Genomic DNA, 26,167 nt, shown 5'->3' with positions numbered 1-26,167 from the left:
GGCTGTTGGCTTTTACTTGATACTTAATGTAATCTGCAATTACTATAGCAGCTCCTATGTTGGCTAGTGTGTTAAGGTCACTGGAAAGCTATACTGCGTTGTACTTGGTGTACAAGAACATCCTTCTGGTGATTGATGGCTACACCCTATGGAAATGTTTTAATTTTGTCCTTGAAGCATGCCTCTAAGGAACGCTGTCAATATGTATTCTTCCTTGTCAGGCAGTACATGGTCCTTAGGAATCTGTAGACAGCCCAAGATCTGTCTTTCTACCAATGAGCATTCAATAACATCTCCTTTGGATTTCAAATTTTGTTCCCAAGTCTTCAACCAATGAACTTACACACCTCTTATTTATTAGAAAGGGCTCGTTAAAAAGGCACATTTTACCTTGCACAAGCATTGAGATGGAAAACACTTGAAGGCCTCACTAAAAAAAAGTGTTGCGGGAGTTTGCTTCAGGAAGGTAGACTTTCACCTTTTTAAGTATTGTTCCTTCTTGCAATAATTTTTCTTTAAACTGTATTCCTGAACTATCTGAAACACTTGGCCAGAACTTACAGTTGAGAAACACACTTAAAACATGATTTGAACTGGCTTACATTACAAGACTAAATTGTATTTTAAAGAAGTTTAACATTACTGTGCCGTAGCCAAGCCCTGTGACACAGCAGGCTTGCAAGCCAGCAAGTCACCTGCGGCTTCACATGTCATCTACTTCAGTGGTACTACCGAGATAAACTTGAAAATAGAAGCAAAGTGCTGGCAATATTCCAGAACTGCAGTATCCCCGAGCTTATTAAACTTGGACTTTATACTCACAAGATTTCCATGAAATAGATTGACAACTAAAACAATGGTCTATATTAAACACAGAATCAGCAATTTAACTATTATTCTACATCTGTTTATGATCCTCACTGGATGGACAACTTTTTGTCCCGGTGATACATGTTTGCTACATGAAAAATGGCATTCCCGAGGGAAAAATCAGTATGGAAAGTCTTCTGATTGGAGAATGAAAAATCAACTTGGTAGAAAAACGGATTATTTTGAAAAGCTGATTAATGGGTAATCTTTTTCTGTATTTCATAACAATTTCTGTACTAGATAACATTACCTTTACATTCTATAAGTTTATTTCAGACGAACTGGTCACTGAAAAGTTCACGTGCTTTCACAAGGAAAATCAGGAGCAAGACTCCACTTGTCATTTACCAATATTTGCCATCCATTTTCATAGTTTAAAATTCATAGTTGCTGCTCCCTCTGAAAGCAATTAGAACACTGATTTATAAGCCATAGGAATAGAAATTTTTAAAATACTTCATCAATAATATTTTGGTATTAAAAACACCAATAAAGAATCATTATCTTCACCTCCAATAAAACAAAACAAAAAAAAAGGCTCCCTGAGATGGGTTTTAAAGATTTTTTTTTTTTCAGTATAGAACTTCATGTTTTAGCTTGCTGGTTACCTATTTTCTCAGTGAAATTCATTCATTTCGTGTTCATTGAAAGACCTGCCATTCTGTGGAGATGGGTGTCCTCATCTCCAGTTCTAGCCAAGAGTGACTATTGTTTTTCTGTATCTCCCAGCTCACGTTGACAATGATGTAGATTCTTCTCAGGACCAGATGCATTTAAACTGTAGACAAGAGTCAAAAGGATATTTTATAATATTAATTCATCTTAGCTCTTATTGCGAGTTTAAACCTGCTGCAAGACCAACACAGATGGAAACTAAACATATCGTCGTTCATGTCTAATGAAAGAATAGGGAGCTTTTAAACATTGCTCTCTGTAACTGCTAAATGACTAGCATGTACAGACTAATAAACCTCTGCCTTTGAACAATTCTTGTGATTGTCTCCATTGAAAATTAATTTTGTTGTACTCATCAGCTGTGTTGCATCATTCTTGTCGTCAGAAAAAAACCCAAACACAAGAAACTGAGTAAGAAAGCACCTAATATTTCTATATCCTGCATGGCCAAGTCTGCAGGTTTACTTTTTTTGCTATAAATAAAAACAACCTAAATTCAACATTAATATGGAAGAAAACTGCTACTCAACACATCAGTGAGAACTTCCGTTACCTGTAAGGCCACTAGTGTAATCCCCGGTAATTTCTTGGGAGCAGAATCAAAGAACTACAGCATGCAACTTCAATAAAAAAATCCAGCCAGAATAAATAGAGAAAACATGAAAACAGTGATTTTCTGGCACTCTGTTTGAAAGGAGGAGTTAAATTAATACATGACAAGATCCTATCGGCTCTGACTTGTCTGAGTTATTGATTGAACACCTTCTTGGAAACGTGTAGATAAAGACTACATGTAGCTTAGGGAATACGAGATAAGAGTGAAAGGAAAGGGAGAGAAATTAGCAGTTTTGCCAGTTGGCTCCCTTAATTGTGAAGCTAAGGTTGTTCAAAGCTGCCTGGAGGAGCGTAATATGAAATGGTAACTAAAGTGCAGGCTGATGATGCAGAAGATAAAAACTTCAGGATTATACTTAAACATACTTATCTTTAGACACAGAAGAGGTTGTAAAGCCAGCTGAACGATATAAAGCTGTTCTAAAACAAGACAAATGTATACTCCATGTGTTATAAGCAGTTCAAGCTGCTTCCTGTGATGAAAAACATGGACTGTACGGTAGACATACTACAGCTAAGTACAATAGATCCCATGATACAGTTGTTTAAAGGAATATTAGAGTGATGAAAGAAGTGATGGAATTCTGCTCTTTAGGAGGCTCAGAGGCTGAACCAGAGAGAAAAGGTTTAAGCATGCAGACTTGGTAAATTTTCCTGATCCTGAAAGTTTGTGACCTAGAAGACAGTTTTATGCATGAGAAGCTTGGCCTCTCAGGAAACAATACAGCTCTATGGGTCTATTGCCCCGGGCAAAAAGAGAAGAGGATAGTACTGCTTAACACTTCTCATCCATAGCCTCAAAAGGAGGTCAGTATATTATCACCATTTTATAGTTGAAGAATCTAAGAAGCTCAGAAGGGCACATCTGGAGTCAGTAGCAGTCTTGGGACCAAACCCCCCTTCATCACTTCGTTTCAGTCAGTTTCTATCCTTTCTGCCTTATTTCGTCCCCCACAGAGCACAGTGAAGCGTCCAACTGTACAATTCAGATAATACCAATACAGTAAGAAGAAACAACCTTATTAAAATACTAATTGCAGCACTAAAATGTTTTCTATGAAATTATCATAGCTGTCAATATTCCATCATTAACGTACAAAAGTCTGATTATCTTTTCAATAAAAACAGAAAAATGCTAGCCTTTAAACTCGTTATCGTTGCAAAACAGAATGCTATGATAATGCATGAGAACTTTGGTTTGCAGCTGTAAAATTCCCAAAAGTCTTGTGACTCAGTTATAACTTTGTTATAGATGATTACCTTCCTCACTCACACAACTCCCATGTTCGCTTTTGGGAAACAAAGTATATATTCCACAAAAGCAAGCAGTAAATTTATTTAAATAAATGAGAAATGTGGAAAGCAATTTATCCTACAACATATTGCTGTATACTAGAAAGGCTAACATTTGCACATCTCGTTTCAAGTTCTATGATGCATTTTTAGAGGCAAAAGTAAAATTGAAGATCTGCAAATGCTGATCTCTGACACTATTTTCAATGGGGTCAAGGTGTCAAACTAATTTGTCAAGGTGAATCCTAAAGTTTATAGGCAGGAAATAAAATTCTTTAATTTGTGTAAAGATATGTTTTAATTAGTTTCCCAACCAAACAAACTGAAAATTACTACTGTTTTGAGCAAACTTGAAAAGGAATAAAAATTTAGTGTTAACCAACATTTCCTAATCACTTGAGTTTATCTAGAATGTACATTGAAAAATGCAGGTTTAGATACCTTTTTACATAGGGACGACAATTCATTATAACACCTTCCTGTGAAGCTTAAATAGCATCTTTCAAAATTTTTTCTTTCAACTGGATTTTATAACTATTTATAGGTTTCTATTTAACAGCAGTTTACCTGTACTTGAAAAAAAAAAGTTTTTACAAAGAGTTTCACTTAAATTCCTCCCCAGGAACGATCCTACTTACACATTAAACTCTCTAATGCACTGAGTTCTACTCTTATCTGTTACAAATGAATGGCTATTGCCATCTACCGTTGGAAAAAATATGATCAACAGCAAGAGCACATCCAACAGACCTTCATAGCATGGATAAGATGTAGAAAACAAAGACTTTACCAGCCATAGGGGAGCAGCTTACCCTGTTGAAATCTTTGAAATACTCAATATTCAGCTGACCAAAGAGAGGTAGAAAAAAGTCTCTTCTACTCCTAAACCATTACTATTTTTAGGTCTGATGTAACTGGGAACTCTACATGAGTCCAAACATTGACAACTGTTCCTTTTGTATGGGCTTGAGGGTTTGTAAGACTCCCCCAATGACCACTGCTAGAGTTGCATACACACAAATCAAAACATTAACTAATAAAGCTTAATTTTAAGATACTATTAGGCCCAAGTTACGATCACGCCTCTGCAAACTGAAAACTATAAATGCAGAAGGTAAAAGCCATCCCCCAGCTTTCAATGCAAAGGCCATGCAATACAGAACTTTTGCTTGAAGAAAGACCTGATCTGACCCATCAAGCAGGTCAAAGTCACCGAGCACAGGACCAAGACCCAGAGCCGTTCACTCAGGCTCTCGTGTCAGAGGCTTAGCATTGCCTGGGGTTGGTTTTTCCAAACTTCTTTCAGATAAAACAGCTTCCCTGCTTGGGTGTGTTAAGCTGAATACAGAGAACTGGGCAAAGAAAGGCACAGAAAGTTATATGCTTAAACTATCTTTAGTCCATACTTTTAGCATTTACAAAGATTTGACTGCATGACTTCACTTTACCATTAAATTACTTAAAAATGATTGAGATGTATGCTTCTTCCATTCCCTTTGCTGATAAATATCCTTAGATATGACATCCAACCACATTTTGAAAGTACCCCTTGTTGAGGCAATCTACAAACAGAATTAGGGTAGGGTTCTATTAATGTTTGCCAGACCTGTCGGAGGTTAAACAGCCTTTGAATTAAACCATTCTTTACTCTTTGATAATTATTATTTCTCCTTAAGACACTTTTTGTTGTCTCATAAGCAAGGTCAACTTGAACTGTTTTGTTAGACTCAATATCGTAGTTCAACGTTAACTCTACTTGCACTGTTCTTACAAAGCCTGCATGCACTGTCACCTCTGTGAACAACTTTTGGAAATATTTAGCAGAATTCTCAGTAAGTGAAAAAACTCCAGCTTTTCTGTTGGTCATTTCAAGTACATAGCAAAGTGTACTTTAAATTTACACACAAAGCCATACCGACATGTGAATCTATGCTAATTTACTTAAGTTTGTCCATCTTTGCATATAAACCTCTTGAACTGGTTCAAATCTTCCTTGTTTTGGTTTGTTGTGCGCTGGCATATCACATACAACCCAAACAATCATGACTGATTTTAAATTAATGCAAGAAAGCTAAAACATAAACTGGAAACAGCTTAGTGAAACCAGTGTAAGAAAAAATACTGCTGCTTTCTTATACAGCGAGTTCTTCAGAGAGCGGAAAAGCATTCTTGTTGAGATCAGGAAGGGTAACAATGTTGAGAGGTGACTGAAGGCAGAGTCCAAGGTAGAGCCAGGAGTGGAACACAGCTCAAGACCCCTGCATGCCACACAATGCCACAGGCAGAATAAGCCGCAGCTGAGATCTCATACTTAGAAATGTGCACTTGAAAATGTGGTAATGGGGGAGGTACGCTCAGCCCCCCAGGGTCCCCAAAGCTGTCAGTTCTTGAAATGCCCGCAGAAAAGGGCTATTTGCACAAGCACTGTAATATTACACCTCCTGCTATCCCATCAATCCTGTGGGATCTCCTAAGGGATTTCATCCACATTGTGCTGATTTTTTTCTAGGTTCTCCACAGAAAGGGAGCAATTTCCCACAGTCCCAAAGGGACAGAAAACTCTAGAGTGTTTAGACTTAGCACACTAGAAAGATGACCGTGCAAAAAGAAGGCAACCCCATGCACGTATTAGTAGGGTACAGAGAAGCCATTTTGTACTGCTAGGGCAATTGACAGTGCTTTGGCCAAAGCACTTTCCATGTACCAAACCTGATACAACAGACATCGTATGACTGACCTCAAACAGTGAAAACATCCACCCTAAGCAGATGCAAGCAAGACATCCTTCAAAGTTCGTCACCTAAACATTTGTTAGAGAACCTCCTGATGACTTGGTGTTAATTTCTGAGCATCTGACACCAGATAACAAGTCACCCAGGACACAATCCTAAATCCCAAACCATCTGAATGGCAGCCCAGAGCATGAGCCTCAACAACATGCTTTCACAATTTTATTGAGCACAAGTGCTCCTCTTCTCCCAAACGTCATCACCTCTCTGTATCACTTCATGTCACAGCTAGCATTGATGGTAAACCTCTCGGTGCACACAAGCTTCAAACAAACCATTAGATTTCTTTGAAACAAACAAATCCGGAGATATTAACAAGAGCACTTGCGCTCTGCAGGGAAGAAAATCCACTTAATGCCAAGTGATTCAAGCACGGCACTGAGGTGGACCTGCTTCCCCGAGCTGCTGACTCTCGCAGGTAACTACTGCTCACTGCCAGTTGAATTCTGCTTAGAGGAGAGCCATCAAATATGATTGCTTTGACACACCAAGGCAGCTGCCACTTGCAAATGGTTTTAAACTCTTCAGGGGAGAAATTGCTGAGAGCTTCTGTTCTGATTCCTAAAAAGCCACAGTAGCACCTTTTTTGGACTGTTTCGCTGGGGCTGGGAAGGCAGCTGCAGGCTGTTCAGAAACAGTAGCAAGCTGTAGCAACAACAGCTACATTTGTTGTAGTCTCCACAACAATACCATATTGCACAAAGTTTTCCTTGCTACCATAAATAAATAGAAACAAAAGTACACCAGGTTCTCAGTTCCTAAACATTTTTTCTGACACATGAATCTGCAGAGCATACACTTTTTCATGCGTACAGAAACTTGGCAGTTTAAGCTTTTCACCTCTTTCAGAAGTGACAGCGAAAAAAAAATCATTGTAAATGCCACAAAACCAGATATATTTAGGAAACAAGACTTTTCTCAGGGAAATGAGACACTTGTAAGACAAGGAGAGTTTCATTTGAAAAAATAACATACTAAGCATATGAAATATCTTGCTTTGCATGTTTAGTTGCAAGTCAGAAATGAAGTATTTGATGCTAAGTGAAAGCTGTTGCTCAGAAACAAGATAAAACAATGAAAACACATAAGTTACTTTGAAGCTAGAAAGAACATTACCAGTGGCAGAGCCAGTACTAGTTTTAGCTAGACTGGGTTTATTAAGCGACATTCAGATTCCACTACCGGAAAGGACCTGTACATCTTCAAGTGTGTGATGTCAGACTCTGCCACTTCCACTTACTCTGACAACAAAAGGTTTCCTTCAAACAAAATTTAAAACATTAAGTACCCAAGTTCACTCCCACCCTCTGTGCAAAGAAAACAAAAGAAGGCCACAAGATGGCACTGGTCAAACGCTCAGGAAATTATTGAAGGATTGGTAAAATGTGAGCATTGAGTCATGCCCAAGCCCAGTTTCTAGGGCCATGTCTGTTCCCCACTAAGGCGAGACCTGCGGTGGGGAAGCGGTGCACGCTTGGCTTCCATCGCACACAGCACGTGTGCCTACGTTTCTGGTAAGTTTTCTATAACTGTTTGATACTGGCTACAGAAGCATGGAAAAGGTTTGGCCCATGGTAGAACTACCAGCAGAGGTAACTGAACAGCCTGTTTCCATGATAGTGAGAGGCACAGCATGGGTTCTCCACACTACTCCTCCAGGGAGACGGTGCTGTGGCTTGGCATGCAACAGGTAGGTTTGCTGCATGGCAGGGCCAAAGCCTCCGCACAGAGAGCAACGGCTGGGGACAAGCCCCGACACTTTCCCCCTCACAATCCATTCTTCCACACCTCGGTAAAATATTTGTCCCCAGCTCCCCTGCTAGGAGGCTTGCGTGTTTTTGCAAATTCAGCTCCATGCTTCTAAAATCGATGAGTAAAATTCAACATTTCTTAAACTCGATGAGTAAAATTCAACATTTCTAAGTTTCCATCACCGCAGGGCTCTCCCACCTAAGATCACCCCGGCGGCCTGAGCCCAGCCCTCCCATCTTCTGGGAGGGAGGGGATACGAAACAAATCTCGGCGGAGACTGACATTTTGGGGCCTCCGGTCGGCTCGGCTTGCCCCCGGGGTCCCCTCTCCCCGGCCGGACCAGCAGAGCAGACCCCGGCGGGCCCAGCGGCCGGGCCCCGCCGCGCCGGGGCCGCCTGGACCCCGACCCCGCCGGCCGCGGCGAGGCCGGGCCGCCTCACGGCGGGGGGATGGGGGCGGCCCCAACGGTCGGGTGCCAGGGGGAGGGGGTCGCGCGCTGCCCCCCGCGAGCCCACATCGGCGGGAAGCGCGAGCCCGCGGGGAGCCGCCGCGCGTGTCGGAGCGGCGCCGGCCGCGCGCCCCACGGCTGAGGGAAGCGCGGCGGTTGGCCCGGGGGCGCCGCTCCCGTTTTGCTCTGCTGGGGCCCCCCGGCGCGGGGGCGCGCCCCTCCGCTCCCGGCCGCCGCCGAGGCTGACAGAGACGAGCTCTTCGCGGCGGCAGTGGCGGGAGCCGGCCGACCGCGGCCTCCGGGCGGTGCGGCGGCGGGAGCCTCCGCGGCGCGCCCCCGGCTGCGGGGGGGACAGGGACCCCAGGGCGGGCCGGGGTGAGGAGCCCCCTCGCTGACGTTTTTTGACGGCAGTCCCTTTCCCCCCACCGCCGCTCCCTCCCCCCGGGCTACCCCCCTCGTCCGCTGAAAGTCAGCGAGTAAAACAGCGGACGGGCGCGGGGAGCGCGGCAGCAGCCATTAGGGTTAGTCACGCCAGGGCCTCCCCACCCGCCACGCGACGTGGGGGCGCCCCCGCGGGGCATCTTAAAGTCTCCGCGGCCACGCCCGCCGCACTTCCATTGGTCGGAGGGGCACCCTCCTCCGCCACCATTGGCTGAGGTGGGGCGAGGGGGCGGGAGGGAGAGGGTGGCGGGAGTTTGGAACGCTCGGGCCATTCGTCCCCCGGCCGCACCACGTGCTCCCGGGCGCGCGCCTGGCCGTGCCCTCCCCTCTCCGCCCCCCGCCCCTTCCCTGGGGCCGGGGGCTACGGCCGGGGCCAGGACCCGGGGCCTGGGCCTGGGACGGGGCCTGGGGCCTGGGTCCGGAATCCGGAATCCGGGACTCGGAGCGGGCCTGGGGCTTGGAGGCGGGATTTGGGGGCCGGTGCCTGGGGTTTAGGGCCGGGCCTGGGGGCCTGGGGGATGGACTTAGGGCCCGGGCCCCCGTTCAGGCCCTGCCCGTCTCATTCGAGGACCCCTGGGTGAGGAACTAGGCCCAGAAACTCCCCTCCTGTTCCCCTGAAGCAGGGCTGCGCCAGCCCCCAGTGCTCTGTTGGAAGAGTCTCTTCCATGATCTCTCTTTGTGAAAGGTGTGTTCTCCCTGCACGGTACCTGCTCCCTGGAGCGCTCGCCTCAGACGCTGCATTATGTTCCTCAGAACGGTTTTGGTGTGTTTGCTTTTTGACCCTGAGATTTCCAGGGAAAAGCAAGGCGTTTCAAGGCTGCATGGTTTTGCAGGTACAATGGAGTATGAAGCAATAGCATAGAGCTCTTGGTCTTTCTAACTTCAGTTGTACATATACTGTACAGCATTGTTCTGGTAAAGAACCTCTTTAAAAACATATTTTCCACCTCTTCAGAAAGATGTATTCTTGGACTAAGAAGGAAGTAACCATGCCAGGTGTTATGATTTTTATTGGACTGTCAAAGGGCACGCTACGGACACAGACTTCCCCCTAGACACCAGCTTCCAGGTAGCTGTAATCTCAGGTTCTTTTCCATGAAGTGTTAAGTAAAATCTGTTATAAAATCACATGTACTTTAGAAACATTTTCTGTGCACCATGTCAGGCTCGGCCCCCCTGTACTGTCACGGTACTCTGCATCAGCTGGAAGGCACTCAGGGAAGTGAGGAGCCTTCTGTCCAAACTGAAAACTTCCTATTAGGAGGATCACTGACTTTCACCTTAACTCCACCTGGGACCATGCAGACTACCTCCTTGTTTAAGCATTCCACTTAATTCCAGGTAAGAGGCTGAAACCACCAGAAAGGACTGGAGCGGAAGTAAGTCCTTATGCCAACATCATGATGATGATTCATTCATGATAGAACTGGAGCAGAGCTTGTCAATCCCTGGTGACTCTATGCCAGCATTAGGAAAGTGAAAGAGGGTTTCAGGACAATGAAACCTTTGATTCTGAACCATAATTTCATGGCCACCAGGAAGATGGTGAGTTTTTTCTACCTCACTAGGATTCTGAGTCATCTCTTGCTCGAGGGTCAGGCACACATAACAGAATTTTTCTTTTACGCCTTGTACAGGCAGCTCCTCAGCTGTGGTGACTTGTGAAGCGCCACTTTCTTTCAGAATCCATGTTAGGTGCTCTGTAAGATCACAGCTGTCCAGGTCAAGCTGGAGAATACCATGGGGCAAGCAGGAGCCTTCAAAGGTTGGTACACTGTGGGTGACGCTGTAACGGGAGTCCATCACACAGCCTGTGCTGAGACCTGAAGCACAGGGTGTGAGCACAGCCTGAATAGACACATAGAGCTGGTACAGCAGCGTGCTCAGGGAAGAGCTCTACCATTTTTTCTTGGTTAGCCAGTGGATTAAGCAGTGCCTCAGTAAGAATCACTGTCTGCTCGCTACTTTCCATCTTCAGGTCATTGTCATAGACATTCTTCCACACAGCCTCCCTATCTCCCCAGGACGTGACAATCCCACGCTCTTTTGGGTACCTCCAGGAATCAAACAAAATACAGTAACACTGGACAAGTACTCTTCCACCCCAGTCTCCATGGCAACACCAGCATCTCCCCTTGGTCAAGGTAGTCTGTTTGGGGATGTCTCAGGTAAAGGACATCAGGAAAAAGCACTTCATGTACATTTAAATTATATGCGTTGTGTTGAAAAAATACTGGGAAGATATTTGGCCCTTTCGCAGGCCAGGCAACTTCAGTAGCTGTGAGAGCTGAGACCGTCCAGCTCCTCAGAGAAGGTTATAGCGTGTTACCTAAACAGGCCCTTCCTTCTTTAACTGGTTGTCAAGCTATGACTGAAAATATTATTATATCAATAATAATACATATTCATTAGTTAATTTGTATTTTGTGTTTTATTAGTTTGTTCACAATTAAAATTTAATCCTCAGAGACTGCTGAAGACCTTGCAGGAATAAAATGGGAGTTATTAATATTGGGGCAGTATGCGATTGGGCAGAGATGTGGCTGCGATGTCAACCTTTTCACGCTGGGGTGCTACAGTTGTGCACAACGATCTTGTGATCATGGTGTGCCACTAAGAACACAAGTGCATTCCCACAAGTGTTTTTCCACGTGGACTTGAGAGATGTTGCAAGCATGAAAAGAGCTAGTAAGGATGCTCGTTTTTCCCAGATGCTCTTTTGTGGCACCTCTTATCCACACATCCTTGCATTTAGGCTATTAGAAACCTCTGCATGATGACAGCAGTAGTGTTAAGAAATCTTGCAGCTGCCACTGCCAAACTCAACAGAATATTGCCGCTGCTTGCTTCCAACTTTCTTCTGTTTCCCCTTTCCCTTCCGTGTCACTGCTTTCTTCTGGAGTCTTTCCCGTTTCATTTCTCTTGGCTTTTCTTACTCCTCCTCCCACCGATGGGGTTTGGCTTGTGTTTCCCTTTGCAAAGGACGGCAAAGCTAAGTTCCCTTCTATAGCTCCTTCCAAGATCAGGCATTTCAGTGCCTGGTGTACTAGAAAATCCAGGAGGATTAGTCATTTCCTCATTTTCCAAGCTCCAGCTGTAGCGAGAGGCCTGCAGAGGAGGCGCTGCCCGACGTAACGCACTCCGTGTTCAGCTCCCCTTGCCTGCATGCTCTCCCTGGCTGCTTTATTATGGTCCTGCCCTGCAAGGCTAGCAGTGCCAAACGGCTCCCTTTCTCCTCTTTGGCTGGGGCTGTCTCATTCTGAGTTCTGATAAACGCACGCTGAAACTGCCCTGCTTTGTTCCTGCAGGAACTGCGGTGCTTTACATCTCTCCTTGGCAGCCCTGCCTGATTTGTCCTGCTCATCCCGCCTGCATTTGCCGGCGCCAGCAGGCAAAGATCTCTGTCGTAGTCTGCTCCTCCCATTTCCCTGGGCTTTTCAGCTCCTCTTGTTGGTATTTTTCTCCTTGCCTGTGCTTCATTCCCAGCAAAGTAGTCCTTCCAGCCTCTGTAACCACAGCAGGAGGTAGATTTGGCACTGTAAGCAATAGTGTTTCAGAATGACACTTTGGTGTGAAACATTAACCGAGGGTATGCCTTTTTATTTACAGATATGTTGAAAATCAATTAGAGTATTCTAGGGAAGATCACTATCTTAAAGTTTCTCGTTCACACCAGTGCTGTTATTCCTGGTGTGTGGGGAGAAGGGGCAGTAGATGCCATCCCTGGAGCACCTCGCAGCTTGGGGGTGACCTGCTGGCACTGCGGTGAGGAGCGGAGGCCCTTGGCGGAGGAAGGCTGCAGGGCGCCCCGGGGGGTGTTTGGGGGGCTGCCAGCACGGGCAGGTCATGGTCCTGTGGTCCTCGGGCGAGCATGGTCCTGTGCTTTGGGCACCGGCGTGACACAGGACTGAGACAAGGTCGCCGCCGCGAAGAGCAGAGGGGAGCGGGGGAGGGGGACGCCATTAGTAGGGCTGCTGCAAAAACCCACCAGGCGGCGTTTCCGTAGTGTAGTGGTTATCACGTTCGCCTAACACGCGAAAGGTCCCCGGTTCGAAACCGGGCGGAAACAGCAGCCGGGCTGCCTCTTTTCTTTCTTCCTCACACGTCACGCTTCTGAAAGCGATCAGAGCCGGTCCCCGCCGGGCCGCAAACTGGCGGCAGCGTACCGCCGGACTGCCAAAAATACCTTCACCGCGGTGCTTCTTAAGCGGCAGCACGGGCACGGCGAGACTCCTCAGCGCTGCTGTGTTAACCAATGCATTGAGCCCATTTTATTTACCAATCCACGTGCAGGGCGAGGATCTCCGCCACGGGAGCCGCGTTAGATCACTCCCGTCCGCCCCTGGTGTCACGGCTCCCGGGTAAACGCGGCGCAGCGACCGCGTCCCGCCGGCTCCGCTCCCGGCGCGGGGCCCGGCCGGCTGCGCTCCGCCCCGTCGAGCGCGACTACATCTCCCGGTATGCACAGCTCCTCGCCACGCTAACGGCGGGCTCTGCTGCGGCGCGCTGCATGATGGGAGTTGTAGTCTGTGCCTCCCCGGTCTACCCGGGAAGCCGCTCGCAGCCCAGCCCCGCCCGTTCCCCTCTCTCTGCGGGACGGGTCGTGGCCCCGCCCCCGTTTCCCGCTCTGCCGCCGGTGCCGCCGCTGCCCCCCCAGCACCGAGCCGCCCTCCGGAGCGGGACACAGGAAGTCACATCCCGGAAGCGGCGGGCACGGCGTCATCAGAACATGGCGGCCTGAGGCGAAGGCACTCCTTACCTTCCCCTCCGCAGGTGCGTGGGGCGCCGCCGCCGCCCTCCTGCCGGCCGGGGGGCGGCCCCGCCGGCGCCGCAGCGGCCCGCGGGGCGGGAAGCGCCGGGGGCACGGACGGCGCCCGGTCAGCCGAGCCCGGCCGCGGGAGGTGGCGGGGCCGGGCCGGGCCGGGGCGAGGGCCGCGGCGGGGGAGGGTGCTGCGGGCTCCATCCCGTCCCGCGGCGAGGCCGGGCCGGGGGGGCCGCGGCCGTTGTGGCCCGCCGGCACCCCGCCTGCTGCCTCGGCGCCGAGGCGGCCCTTCCCCCTGGGCCCCGGTGACCGCTCGGGACTCCCCGCACCTGGGGTCTGCTCGCCCCCGGTCCCTGCGGCAGGGAGCGGGGCTGTGCCCCGGGGAGGGGCTGCCCCCGCCGCCTGAGCGCGGTTCGGTCCGAGCCTCGGGTGGCTCGTTTCTGCAAAGTGCTCGTCGGAGCCCAGTTTTGACATGACAGTTCATAAGCTTAGGCGAGCTAATCCTCTGATCTGGGTGGGGGCGCATACACGTCGGTGCCCTCTCCCCCTCGTTCTGTCTCTAAAATTAGCAGCTCCCCAAGTTAAGAAGGATCCACCCATCTCGCTATACCTCGTACAAAAGCGCTACTACACAAACTGTCCTGCAGGATTCGAACACTGAGTCTTTTGTAATCATTAACTTACTCTGTTAGGGGGGAAAACAAAGTTAAATCTTGCATGTGAATCAATTTTTTTTGCTTTCCCAGGTCAGAACAAAGAGGCTGCAGCTCGTTATCAAAATGCAGTATTCCCATCACTGTGAGCACCTTTTAGAGAGACTGAACAAGCAGCGAGAAGCCGGCTTTCTTTGTGACTGCACTGTTGTTATTGGTGAATTCCAGTTCAAAGCACACAGGAATGTGCTTGCCTCTTTCAGCGAGTACTTCGGTGCATTTTACAGAGACGCGTCTGACAATAATGTTGTTTTGGATCAGACTCAAGTGAAAGCTGATGGATTCCAAAAACTCCTGGAATTTATTTATACGGGAAACTTAAACCTTGACAGGTAACATGTGCTATTAAAGGGGGAAAGAAAATAGGGAAATAAACTTTGTGTTAAGGCAGTACTGGGTTTTTTGTTCTTTGTAGTAAGTTCTGGAGGAACAAACAGTAGTGGGTGTGATACATACTAACAACTTGAAGATCATCTGTTTGTATGTTTTAAAATACCACATGGTATGCGAGTGCCAAAACAAAGGTATGTAGTCTGATATTTCACTGATGGATAGTTTCACTCCCTGAGTGTTTCTGTCTGGATTGGAAGGGATTAACAATCTGATGTGATTACTGTGAGAGGGAAGGATGACTGTCTTGTTTCTGAAGTTGGATTATAGAAGTCCATTTTTGCAGAGAACGCACAGGAACGGTATATACAGTAGAGACTAAAGTCTGAGGAATGCATGAGGATAGGCACAATTTAAAAAAAATACGTTTGTTAGAATTTGCATGATCTGTTACTTAAAATCTTATATTACGATGTCCAAAAGGAGTCACAGAAAAAGCGTTTCCCCCCTTACTGTGTCGATTTTGTGCCCATTGTTGTTGCTTCCTGTGCAGTGAGGATTCTTTGCACTGCTTTTCTCTCAGGGAAAGAAATTATCCCTCATGAGGGAAGTGTGACTACTTAGAAGTATGTAGGCCAGGATTGTAACTCCTTTCTCAATGTCTGGTGTCAAATGCATTTTAAAAAAGCTTTGTTGCTATTGATGTCTGAAAACTCACTCTCGATAATTGAAGTATGCAGATGCGGGGTGGTGGTTTTTTTAAATTAGCTACAGGCATTAACAGCAATAGAGCAGCATACATAGCTATGTGGTGAAGTTAGTGACTGGTGCTTTGCAAACTGTGTATGAGCAGAAGTGTGCAGCGTTCTTGACGTCTGTCTGGGACCGCAGCAGGAGAGTTTCTGGATTCATTCTGAGCAGTTGCGATCTCTGAAAGAAGAGGAAGGTGAAAGTACCATTCTCACCCAGGGAGAACTATTTGACTAAAGATGACACCTGCACGTCTGCACCCGTCATCTTGTACTGTATCCCTTTAGGTGACTGCTGCAACTGTCTGCAAATTCTGTTGTCTTCTCTGGTGGTGGGTGCATGAGTGACACCCCAAGGGCATACTATAGTGTGCAGTGCGAGTATAATACAGGATACTAAAACAGTTGTATTCATGTACGGAGAATAATTGTGGCTAGTTACTTATTGTTCAATTACATTTGCTGTGTAATAGACTGTTGGAATGATGTTGTTTACCATTAATCTCTCTTTAAAGTGCTGTAAATCCATAAATGCATTGATGGTACGTATTGCCACCTTTTCCAGATCAATTTTTTCTAAACCATCAAGGCCTGTGTTGCAGGAACTGAAAAATAGAGCATAGTAGTTTAAATGAGGACTTCCTTGGTGTTAACGTTGTCTGTGCGCAGCTGGTACAGAATTAAGACTGCTTGCAAATTGTTTTATAAAAGATTAATACCTGCCTCACAGAAGTGCTGAGGTGAATGCACCGCTTGCGAATCACTCGACTTTTGGCAGAAGGATTATAGAGTGATAACTTTTGCATTTTCTTCTCCAGTGTTTTATCCCTTCGTGCTGTGATTTCTGAGCTTTTTGGACCAACAACCCCATGTCTAGCCTCACCACCTTACAATTGGACTTTTAACTTAAAATTCTACAAAAGGCATGTAACTGAAAACAAAATTCTCAGTTCTGTGGATCTGCAGACCCCACTAGGCATGGGCCATCAGTTCGGGAGTAATTGTCATACTAGTGTCTTATGGCACTACAGCACTAAGAGATTAATCTTGCTGTATGTGTTCTCAAAGCTACACTTTCTGACAGTGTAACTTTTCTGTAGCTGTGCTGTCTGTATTTGATACAGTTGGTACAGAACAGATGTTTGCTTTGTCCAGAATATTGTCACCCAAGTCTTGTTTTCTTGCAGCTGGAACGTTAAAGAAATTCACCAGGCTGCCGACTATCTCAAAGTAGAAGAAGTGGTCACTAAATGCAAAATCAAGATGGAAGACTTTGCTTTTATTGCTAATCCCTCTTCTACAGAGACATCTAGTATCACTGGAAACATTGAAATGAATCAGCAGACTTGTCTTCTGACTCTCCGAGATTACAATAATCGGGAGACAGCAGATGCTGCTTCTGCAGAGTTGGTTCAACCACAGGCAAAGAAAGCAGCTTTAGAAAAGAAATCTCAAACCAAAAAGCGAAAGAAGACTTTCAGCTCCCCCAAAAGCATACAGAATAAATCTGTACAATATCAGAACGATGTGACAGAGAACACATCCATTGAAATGTTTTTAGATGCAAATAAGCTGGCCACCCAGATAACGGAACAGGCTGCCCAAGGCAGCGATAACTCTGAGCTACAGCTGGCTTCTGTGGTGGAAAGCGAAACGCTGGCAGCGCAGGATATCCTAGTTCAGACTATTGCAGCAAAACAGAAACGGGGAAAGCCTCAGCAAAGCTGTGCACTGAAGGAGCACTGTATGTCTAACATAGCCAGTGAAAAGAACACTTACCAGCTGGAGAGTTCAGGGGAAGAACTTGACCAGAAGTACTCCAAAGCTAAGCCAGTGTGCAACACGTGTGGAAAAGTCTTTTCGGAAGCCAGTAGCCTCCGCCGACACATGAGAATACACAAAGGAGTGAAACCGTACGTGTGTCAGCTTTGTGGGAAGGCATTCACCCAGTGCAATCAGCTGAAAACACATGTAAGAACTCACACAGGTAAGCCGCTGGCCTTGTCTTCATGGACTGTGGAGACCTGTAATCACAGCCTGTGAATACAGGACTAAAAAGATCTTTGCATTCTGACTTCTTCCTCTAGAAATTTTGTCTGCTGCTGGTACGCGTATGGGGATAGTACCTATATCCTGGTAGCATGAAATGTTTCGATGTTTTTCCATACAAAATCATAGTTTCTACTTTAAATAGCTAGAGAGGACTTTATTAGTCTGAACACCTTGATTTCAGGAAAGACTCAGAAGAGCTGGCTACAGTTTAACTCTGTAGAGTGATTAAATGGGATGGAGTGCCAAAAACTATTGCCAGTAGAGCATGAAAAGCTCACTGTACTTGATACTAGAATTCCTGTTGCTTTTTTTAAACATCAAATCCTAATATATGTTTGATAGCAAAACTGGGGGAAAAAAGCAATCTTGTGACAAGTAGGTAACTTCTTCCATAGGGTCTTCAAAAAAGGTTGGGGAGGTGGCTGAATTACTACAGCATTTGGGATTTTATTTAGTAAAACATGCAGCTGAAATGTGTGATGGCGTTGTGATCTCTGCATTCAATAACATTACCAGAAGTTTGTGTCGTATCAAGAGCTGCTGAACAAAGCATCAAAGAGAAATCAATTACGAACACTTAAACGTTAAGACAACATGACTGACTTAAAAGATTATGAAGAGCAAATTGCTGGAGCCTGGGAAGACGAATGGGAGAAGTACTGTGCTTGCTTGTCTTTTTGTATGTTCTTCCCTAGAGATGGAAGACTTGATACTAGGTTAGTTCGTTCTTCAGGCTGATCTGGCATAGCTGTTGTTCTGCTATTGCCTTTGCTGCTGTACTTGGCCCAGTGAGCAGCAGAGGGACCTGGTTTACATAGTTTTCTTCCTTTTGTGGCTGGCATTCAGAATTCTGAAGTAACAGTGAATCAGATAAAAAATTGTTTACTCTTGCGCTTTTTCCCCTTTGGAAAACTCTGAGCAGATGCCAGCAGTGGAGCTCTTTCCAGGAAGCTGTGAAGATGTGAAAGAGGTGAAGTAGGAGGGCTTGAGGTACAGCTGCAGGAGAACGCCTTGCTCTTTCAGTAACCGAGGGAGAGGATTTCAAATATTGTCAGCCAATGACTAACCAAAGGTTCATGTGCGAGATGGAGCTTGTGAGCAGTATTCAGGGACAGTTCGCTGGTAGGACCGTCAGCTGCACTTTCTACTTTTGAGGGTGTTGTACTGGGAATTTTTGCATGAGTAGGCAGGGAATTTCATGGTGTTGGTTGCTAGATGACAGGTTAGATGTCCAATACCTTTATTTTTGAAGTTTGTATGTGCACAATACACTTAAGAATTGTTGAGTTCCTGGTTTGATTGTGCACTGCCATAGAAATGCAGAGAGAGGCTCTTTTATACTGTCATCTAAGACTGCGGAGTTGCGTGATCCATTACATGAGACTGTACTGACCACTGAGAAAATATGAATAGTCAGAGAAGTACCTGTAGCATTCTACAGCAGACAAGAAATTAGTGAGCACTAGACTATACTTTGAAGATTGAAGACTTGTTGCTGTTTGACAGGCAAGAAAAGGCAGATGATTTACTGGTGGTTCATCTTGAATATTCAGAATCATGAACAGACATAACCAGCAAAAAGTCTGAAAATGTAGTAGTAGCGTTCTTAAAATAATGTGGGGAAAATGGCAAAATTAAAAATATTATTACCTTTTTTCCACTAAAGGTAATGTGTTCAAAAATAGTCTGTTATCTGCTGTATTCCTGGCATGTTCCACTTCAGTGGACTGATGACGGGGTGTTCCAAGATGTTATTTGTAAGAAGTATTAGAGCAGACACTTGAGCTTTGGTCAGGTGACGGATCAGAAAGCTTTCTTACGTAAATGCAGAGAGCACAAGAGTTTTATTTTTCACTAGGGGAGAAGCCATACAAATGTGAACTATGCGACAAAGGCTTTGCTCAGAAGTGCCAGTTAGTCTTCCACAGTCGGATGCATCACGGAGAAGAGAAACCATACAAATGTGATGTCTGCAATCTGCAGTTTGCAACTTCAAGCAATCTGAAGATTCATGCCAGGTGGGCAAAAGTGAGATCCTGCAAATGCTTATCCACATGTTTATTTAAACAGAATAATTTACTCCAGCGTGAGCAAGAGTTACACGTTCACATAATCTGGTCATTTCTACTCCTTTTCTCTTGGGTCTTCTCTCACGCTGCATAACAGAATAATTACATCTATGTACTTGCTCACTGGGGAAGCGAGTTGCAATTTATGAATGTTACAGCATACGCGCTGGTATCCTTATGGCAATGATGTGGGGTTCGTTTTGTTTTAAACTGCTTGTAGCACCAAAGAGGAGAGAGTTCCTTGATGGGAGTGAAACAGAACAGTTCTCACTGTTTACTGTCCTTTTGCGTTTTTTGGCAGGAGCAGGAATTATGTTCCCCTGTTAGGAATCATCATTTTCTTTCATACACTATAATGCAAAACGTGCTGAGTTCTTATGGTGCATCTTACATGTGCGGGGCCTGTAGTTCAGTTCAGCTGCCATTGAAATCATGGATGTGTTGATTCCCAGAGTCAACAGGCACTGAGTGACTGAATTTCACTCCGAGAGAAACTGCTAACTCAAAACCAAACTCATAGCTGTTACGGTTTTTTTTATTTCACAGAACATTAGCACAAGGAACTTTGGGGATAAAGTACTAATTGAGGGAAGTTACTTAATCGTGGGTGTTGCTTCCCTTTCTGCCAGGAGATCACTGATGCCTGTGTTCGTTTGCAGGAAGCATAGTGGCGAGAAGCCCTACGTGTGTGATCGGTGTGGTCAGCGGTTTGCTCAGGCCAGCACACTCACCTACCATGTGCGTCGCCACACGGGGGAGAAACCTTACGTGTGTGACAGTTGCGGAAAAGCCTTTGCTGTCTCAAGTTCTCTCATCACCCATTCCCGAAAACATACAGGTAAGGGGGGAGACACAGCACTGTGGTACCAGAACAGGCCTGGCAAGGGAGGACTGGCTGCCTGCAGAGGGTCTGGAGATAGGTAATGACCAGGAAATCCGTAGATTGGGAGTTACCTCTGGAGTTGTCATCCAGCTCCTTTCTCATGTTTTTTCCCTTTTACTTCAGTTTAGGGAGCTCTTTCTCCCATTGGACATTACCTCCGTTTCATTTTGATATGTTCTTTATGTGTATTCTGGTTTATATATTGAAATAACAAACTCCTTGTGTTCCCTTTAGGAGAGAAGCCATATATCTGTGGCATTTGTGAAAAGAGTTTTATTTCCTCTGGAGAGCTCAATAAACATTTTCGGTCCCATACAGGTCAGTTTCCAGACAGGCTGCTTCCTGCACTATAAATAATATTCTACTTTTACCCTTTTGCCTTTAAAATACACCATATTGTGCTATACTTGAAAGTAGCAGAGTTTCTTAATTTACGTATCCCTGTGTTAACATAATTTAAAGAAAATATTTGTGACTTTTTTTTTTAATTGCCTTTTTCAGATTAATATCTGTGTAACAGCGTAGGTGTTGATGTATGATCATGGCTTTACTTCTAACGTTCGGGTTTTTTGCTTTGTTTTAATCTATTCTGGAAGAAATTTTATTCTGAATACAGACACACAGACAAAATAACAGAGTTACAAAGTTGTATTTTAAAATACAACCTTGAAATCCATTAGCCTACATCTCTTAACTGTGTTTTCTTTCAATTTCAAGATTGTTCTAACTGCCAAACCAATTTTTTTCAGGTGAAAGACCATTTATCTGTGAAATGTGTGGAAATTCTTACACAGATATAAAAAATCTTAAGAAGCACAAAACGAAAGTTCACACAGGTGAGTTCCTTCTGCAAAAAAAGGTTAAGAAACTACATCAACTGTTTTGTCTTCAGTGCTGAATAACTTTTTTTTTTTTTTTTTTTGCTCATCCAGGCCTAAAATTAGAAAACAAAAGATTTTTGGGTAGTAGCTCTCTTTAGCGCCAAAAGCATCCACTTTAGAGGTACTCAAATTTTTTAAAGCATAAAGTACGTGCTTTAAAGTAGATTCAAGACAAATTTTCAAGCATTTGCATTGCTATAGCAAACACATGTTGAGCAACATAGAAGTGGATTGCTGCTGACAAGAGTTTCTGTACGTGACTGTTTACTTTCTTGTACTAGTAACTTGTGAGAGCTTCCCACATGAAGGCATAGTCTGAATTGTAGGAAATTTTTCACCTCTTCTGAATGTGTCAAAGGAATATGTCTATGAGGGTAGTAACTGAGGTGAACATGGCATACTGGTTACAAGAATTACTTTACATCTTGAAGGCACAAATAATTTTAATGTAACAGTGGAAGATTTCTCAAGTGACTGGATAAAAACTGTAATGGGTCTGGCTGGAACGGAGTTAACAAATGTTTTCTCCCAAAGAAGTGCATGGATAAATGGTATATTTTACATTGCTATCTCAGTTAAAAGAGGATGCTTGGATGTGGCTGTTGTTCTTAGATTTTCTGGGGTGGAAAATCTCAAGGAAACCTTCATAATTACATTTTTTCCAAAGCTCCTTTGTTCATTGTGACGTTAAGGATTTGTTTTCTTCTGTAGAGATTGAGTTGGAATGCATCATCCGTCTAGTTGTCATGCTATAAGCACAGAGGATGTGATTCTCAGTGCTTACGTTGTATTTACAGCTCATTCTGGCTTCGCGGCACACTGAAGCCACTGATAGCCCAGCTGCCCAGGCAGTCTTTGACACACCAAGTGTTTGTTTTGACAGTCATTTGAAAGGGAATTTGCAGAATTTGTGGAGGAGCTTTTGAACATTTCTTTCTCTTTTTTTTTTCACCCCCCCAGGATCTGAAACTCCCCCTGATTCTAATGCACTTGATAATTCTTTCAATGAACAAGAATCCATTCAGAGTCAGAAAAGTCCTTTATCAGAGTCCATAGATGTGAAGCCCTCTGAGATGTCTTTAGCACTTCCTCTTCCCATTGGGACTGAAGACCATCAGATGCTGCTTCCCGTGACGGGTAGCCAGTCTCCTTCATCAGAAACATTACTAAGATCTGCTGTGACTGGATATTCAGAACCTCAGTTTATTTTCTTGCAGCAGTTATACTGACAGTGCAGTACAGAGCCATCAAGGTAATTTGGTAGTGAACTTGCATATGTTTGGTAAGATGAACATAATCAAGCAAGCAGTCACGCTTTTTGAATTGGACTTGTTCTTTTTTTCCTCAGTGTAAAGACACTTGTAAGGCATTTCCATTGTGCAGCGCTGTCTTTTGGTTTTTGTTGAATTGTGCTAATCTACAATCAAATTTCTATTTGCAATTAACACTGATTTCCAGGAGACGATTCCTTTCCAGCAACACCTGCCTTAAGAATTCTCTGTTAAATATGTTAGTGTATTTTGGAGATCTCCTCCCATGTTCCTGCTGATCTGATGTGTCACAATGTCATTTGAGAGCAGACATTTTAAGCCATATTTGATAGTTTAAGAATATTAACCCAGAGGTGTAAGGGGAAAATCATAATCTGAATGTACTAACAAGCTGGTACTCCTGCATTCCAAGGTGATACAATGGTACGTGATGGGTAGGCCAGTGCTCTGGTGAGGTGCTTGCAAAGAATTACTGCTGTCTGCCAGAAGTAGCCATCTTCAGTTGAGGTCTGACCAAAGGGAAAGAAAGTTTTGTGTATATTTTCCTGACAAGGCAAGTAAAGGAGCGTTAATTTTTTTCTGTAGTGTGTTAAGTCAGAGGGTTCTAATGGCATAGATACTACTGGGTATTCTTTCCAACAAGTCAGTTTTTCTTTTTCTTTTTTTGTTAAGTGAATCCAGCATTGTTGTATCTTGTTCCAGATTTATTTTTCACATCCCTGCAATGCCCTGGTTTTGGCACAAACAGCAACATTTGCTCAAAAGGAGAGCTGGAACATGTGTGTTGTAGATCAGACGAAAAGATGCATTGACTTGATTGTGAGGCGTGAATCAGAGCTTCATAATCCTTTTTTTACAGTAGTGCTGCTTCTTGTGCTAGACAGTAGGTACAAAAGAGGAAATAAATCCTGCCCTTCACTGTGAAAATAATAAGTGAACGCTACATGAGGGGGCATTAAGGAAGAATACAACAGAGCAGAATGATATTCTTCCAGGCAAGGTTTTGTTAGAGTATGACTGATTTGTTTTAGTTGAAGTATTTATGTACTGCTTTACCTCTCGTGTCACTTGTCCGCAGCAACTGCACAAAACTGGTACCTAGCAAGACTCATGTAAGGGTATTTTTTATTGCTAGCAATGTAAATTTTTAAAAAGCAACACTTTTAGTGTCTTGGTCATCAGTTAAAGACTAGTTGACAATAGGAGTACTTTTATACACCATTTTGCCAGTTTGTGCCATTAACATAATGTAAGCATGATTTAAGTAATCATCAAATAGTAAGGAAACAGGCATAATACTGTACCAACAATGCGTTTAAAGATATTATTTGTTGGTTATTTACTTGGTGCTAGCATTTTATTTCCACTGATGCCTTGTGTCCAGACACTGATAAATAGAAGAGCATAGGAGATACCTCTTAACTGATTCTGTTCTACATGGAGTAATAATTAATCTGCACCTTAATTAAACAGACTTGTGAAAAATTTCTTGGAGGATTTCATTTAAATATTCTGGAGATAGTCCCTTGACTCCTGAGCATGGCTATAGATTCCCGCCCCCCCCGCCACCTCTTCCTACATGTTTGTACTTGTAAAGTAATAGACCTTTCGCTTCTTTGTGTTGATCATCTTAGTATGTGGCATGTTTAAAACTCTGCTGCTTGATCATGTTTTATGCTTTAATATATGGCCAATTTGCTGATAAAGTCTACCGCAGGCAGCAAGGAGTACAACTCTGTTCGCTGGGAACATTCTTAATGCAGGCATCTCTAACTCTGTCCACTGAAGCTAATTATTGCCATACCTGCCTGACCTTTATTTGCTTTGCTTATCTGTACTACAACATTTGTGAACAGCTGATGTCCTTCATAATGCTGGCAAAGGACAATGGATGAAGTTCTCTGTTTGGTGGGGGTTTTTTTCTGTTTGTTTGGCATTTCCCCCTTTCCTCCCCCATTTTCTTTTTTAGCTTCTGTTGTTGATGTAGCCCCTGAAGGATATTCCTTAGCCTTGCCATTTAAGACTGAAGAACCACAAAGATCGGGATCTTGACTCTGTGTAAAAAAAAGCGAACTCTGTGTAGCTTGTCCTAAGGTTCCTCTTTACTTTCTCTCTCTGAAAATAGAGCAGACGTCTTGGGATACACGTAGGCTTAGTCATGAATACTGAAAAAGAACAATACCGTAGAATTCATAAATTTCATATTTAAACAGCTTTGGAAGATAAACTAATGATATGCTGCTGTTATCTGAGGAAAAGTAGCTAAAGATTAACATATCCAGGATAAATGACCACAAGAAAGAACTAGCTCTGGAAAAAAAATTAAAAAAAAAATCACATTCCTACATAGAAAATGCATTCCATAACAATGTTTGTTTGGACTGTTTTTATATTTCTGAAATTATAGCTTATTACTGTATTCTTAGATTTCAGACTTTTTTAAAAAATACAGTGCTTAGATTTATACAGGATTTGTTTAGATACTTGTAACAGTAATACTTGCTTTATTAGTCATTTAGTTTTCTTTATAGACAAGAAGATAATCATTATTTTTTACAAGACAACAATTTTAACCTTTCTTAATAGAATACACAGGCTTGTAATTTTGTCTTGGAGCAATAATTTAGTGATCTGCACTCTTGAGTCCCCATATGAGAGTCTTGATTTTTATCCTCATCTTTTGTGAAGATATCTCAGCTGCTGAGGTATGATCTCTATGAACTGTATTCATTTACTAGAATATAGATTTTAAATATATATATATATATTAAAAAAAAAAAATTGTAGGTGTGTTCAGGCTGGGTGCTGTAGGACCTGAAGAAGCAGGTCTGTACTGTACCTTTTGCCAATAGATGCATGGAAATCAGCTGCACATCTAATTCCTAGGCTTAAGGATTCTGAGTTCATTTTGGAGGTACAAGGTTTATAACAGTATTGATAATTTCTGTAAGGGATTAATGTGGGAAAGCATGGAATCTTTTTAGGTCTCAAGAAGGAGACGTCTGCCTATCTGCAAAATGAAAGAGGGAATTTTAATAATTCCATTAACAGTAATTTAGAGAAAACGACATGATTTGTCACACCATTGTTTCAGTACCGTTTCAGTCAATTTTGCACTGAAGTCAGTGCAAGTTTTGCCTGAACAGGTTATCTGCATCTAGAAATTTCTGAATTGGCTGTTCGGAAGTACTTATGTGAGAATAGCTCCTTGTATGACACTTACTTCCAAATGTGTGCCTAAAAGTGGGCACAAAGCATGACAACTTTCCTGAAATCGTGTGTTTCAAAAAACTTTCGAGTATGGACAAGTCCCATGTTAAGGATTTCAGGGCTGTGATCTTGGAGAGGCTATCGATAAGCCTTGCAGAATTAATTCCAGATAAGGACTAATAACTGATTTTTTGGTTAAATTATTTTTAAAATATCTTTCATGTATATACAATTTTTCCTCTGTTATTTGTATATAGCTCAACTCTCAATTTTATAATCCCCTGGGAAGGGAGGGGGTTGTACATATTTAGCCTGAAGTGTTTTATGTTAGACTTTAATAAACTTGTTTTGTAATTTTCCCTCA

The 26,167-nt window shown here is 43.9% G+C and overlaps 2 protein-coding genes and 1 non-coding gene across 3 annotated transcripts; 2 read left to right on the top strand and 1 right to left on the bottom strand.

The window, feature by feature from the left end:
- Nucleotides 1–10,281: 10,281 nt before the first annotated feature.
- On the bottom strand, nucleotides 10,282–12,307 carry ACTRT3 (actin related protein T3). The gene is given in 3 exon segments (XM_076343291.1): nucleotides 10,282–10,747; nucleotides 10,749–11,032; nucleotides 12,209–12,307. Coding segments are annotated over 3 exon segments (849 nt in total).
- A 572-nt stretch (nucleotides 12,308–12,879) lies between these two features.
- Nucleotides 12,880–12,952, top strand: TRNAV-AAC (transfer RNA valine (anticodon AAC)). The gene has a single exon. It is a non-coding gene; the product is annotated as a tRNA-Val (tRNA).
- A 665-nt stretch (nucleotides 12,953–13,617) lies between these two features.
- On the top strand, nucleotides 13,618–26,167 carry MYNN (myoneurin). The gene is made up of 8 exons (XM_076341392.1): nucleotides 13,618–13,656; nucleotides 14,392–14,690; nucleotides 16,625–17,424; nucleotides 19,348–19,507; nucleotides 20,218–20,396; nucleotides 20,676–20,759; nucleotides 21,191–21,277; nucleotides 22,283–26,167. Exons 2-8 carry the CDS (start codon nucleotides 14,425–14,427, stop codon nucleotides 22,549–22,551), a joined length of 1,845 nt encoding a protein of 614 aa, XP_076197507.1. The 5' UTR covers nucleotides 13,618–13,656; nucleotides 14,392–14,424; the 3' UTR covers nucleotides 22,552–26,167.

The sequence above is a fragment of the Aptenodytes patagonicus genome, chromosome 6 (assembly GCF_965638725.1).
Source record: "Aptenodytes patagonicus chromosome 6, bAptPat1.pri.cur, whole genome shotgun sequence".
NCBI lineage: Eukaryota > Metazoa > Chordata > Aves > Sphenisciformes > Spheniscidae > Aptenodytes > Aptenodytes patagonicus.
Note: the sequence above shows the minus strand (reverse complement) of the source record. Positions and strands in the feature narration are given on the sequence as shown.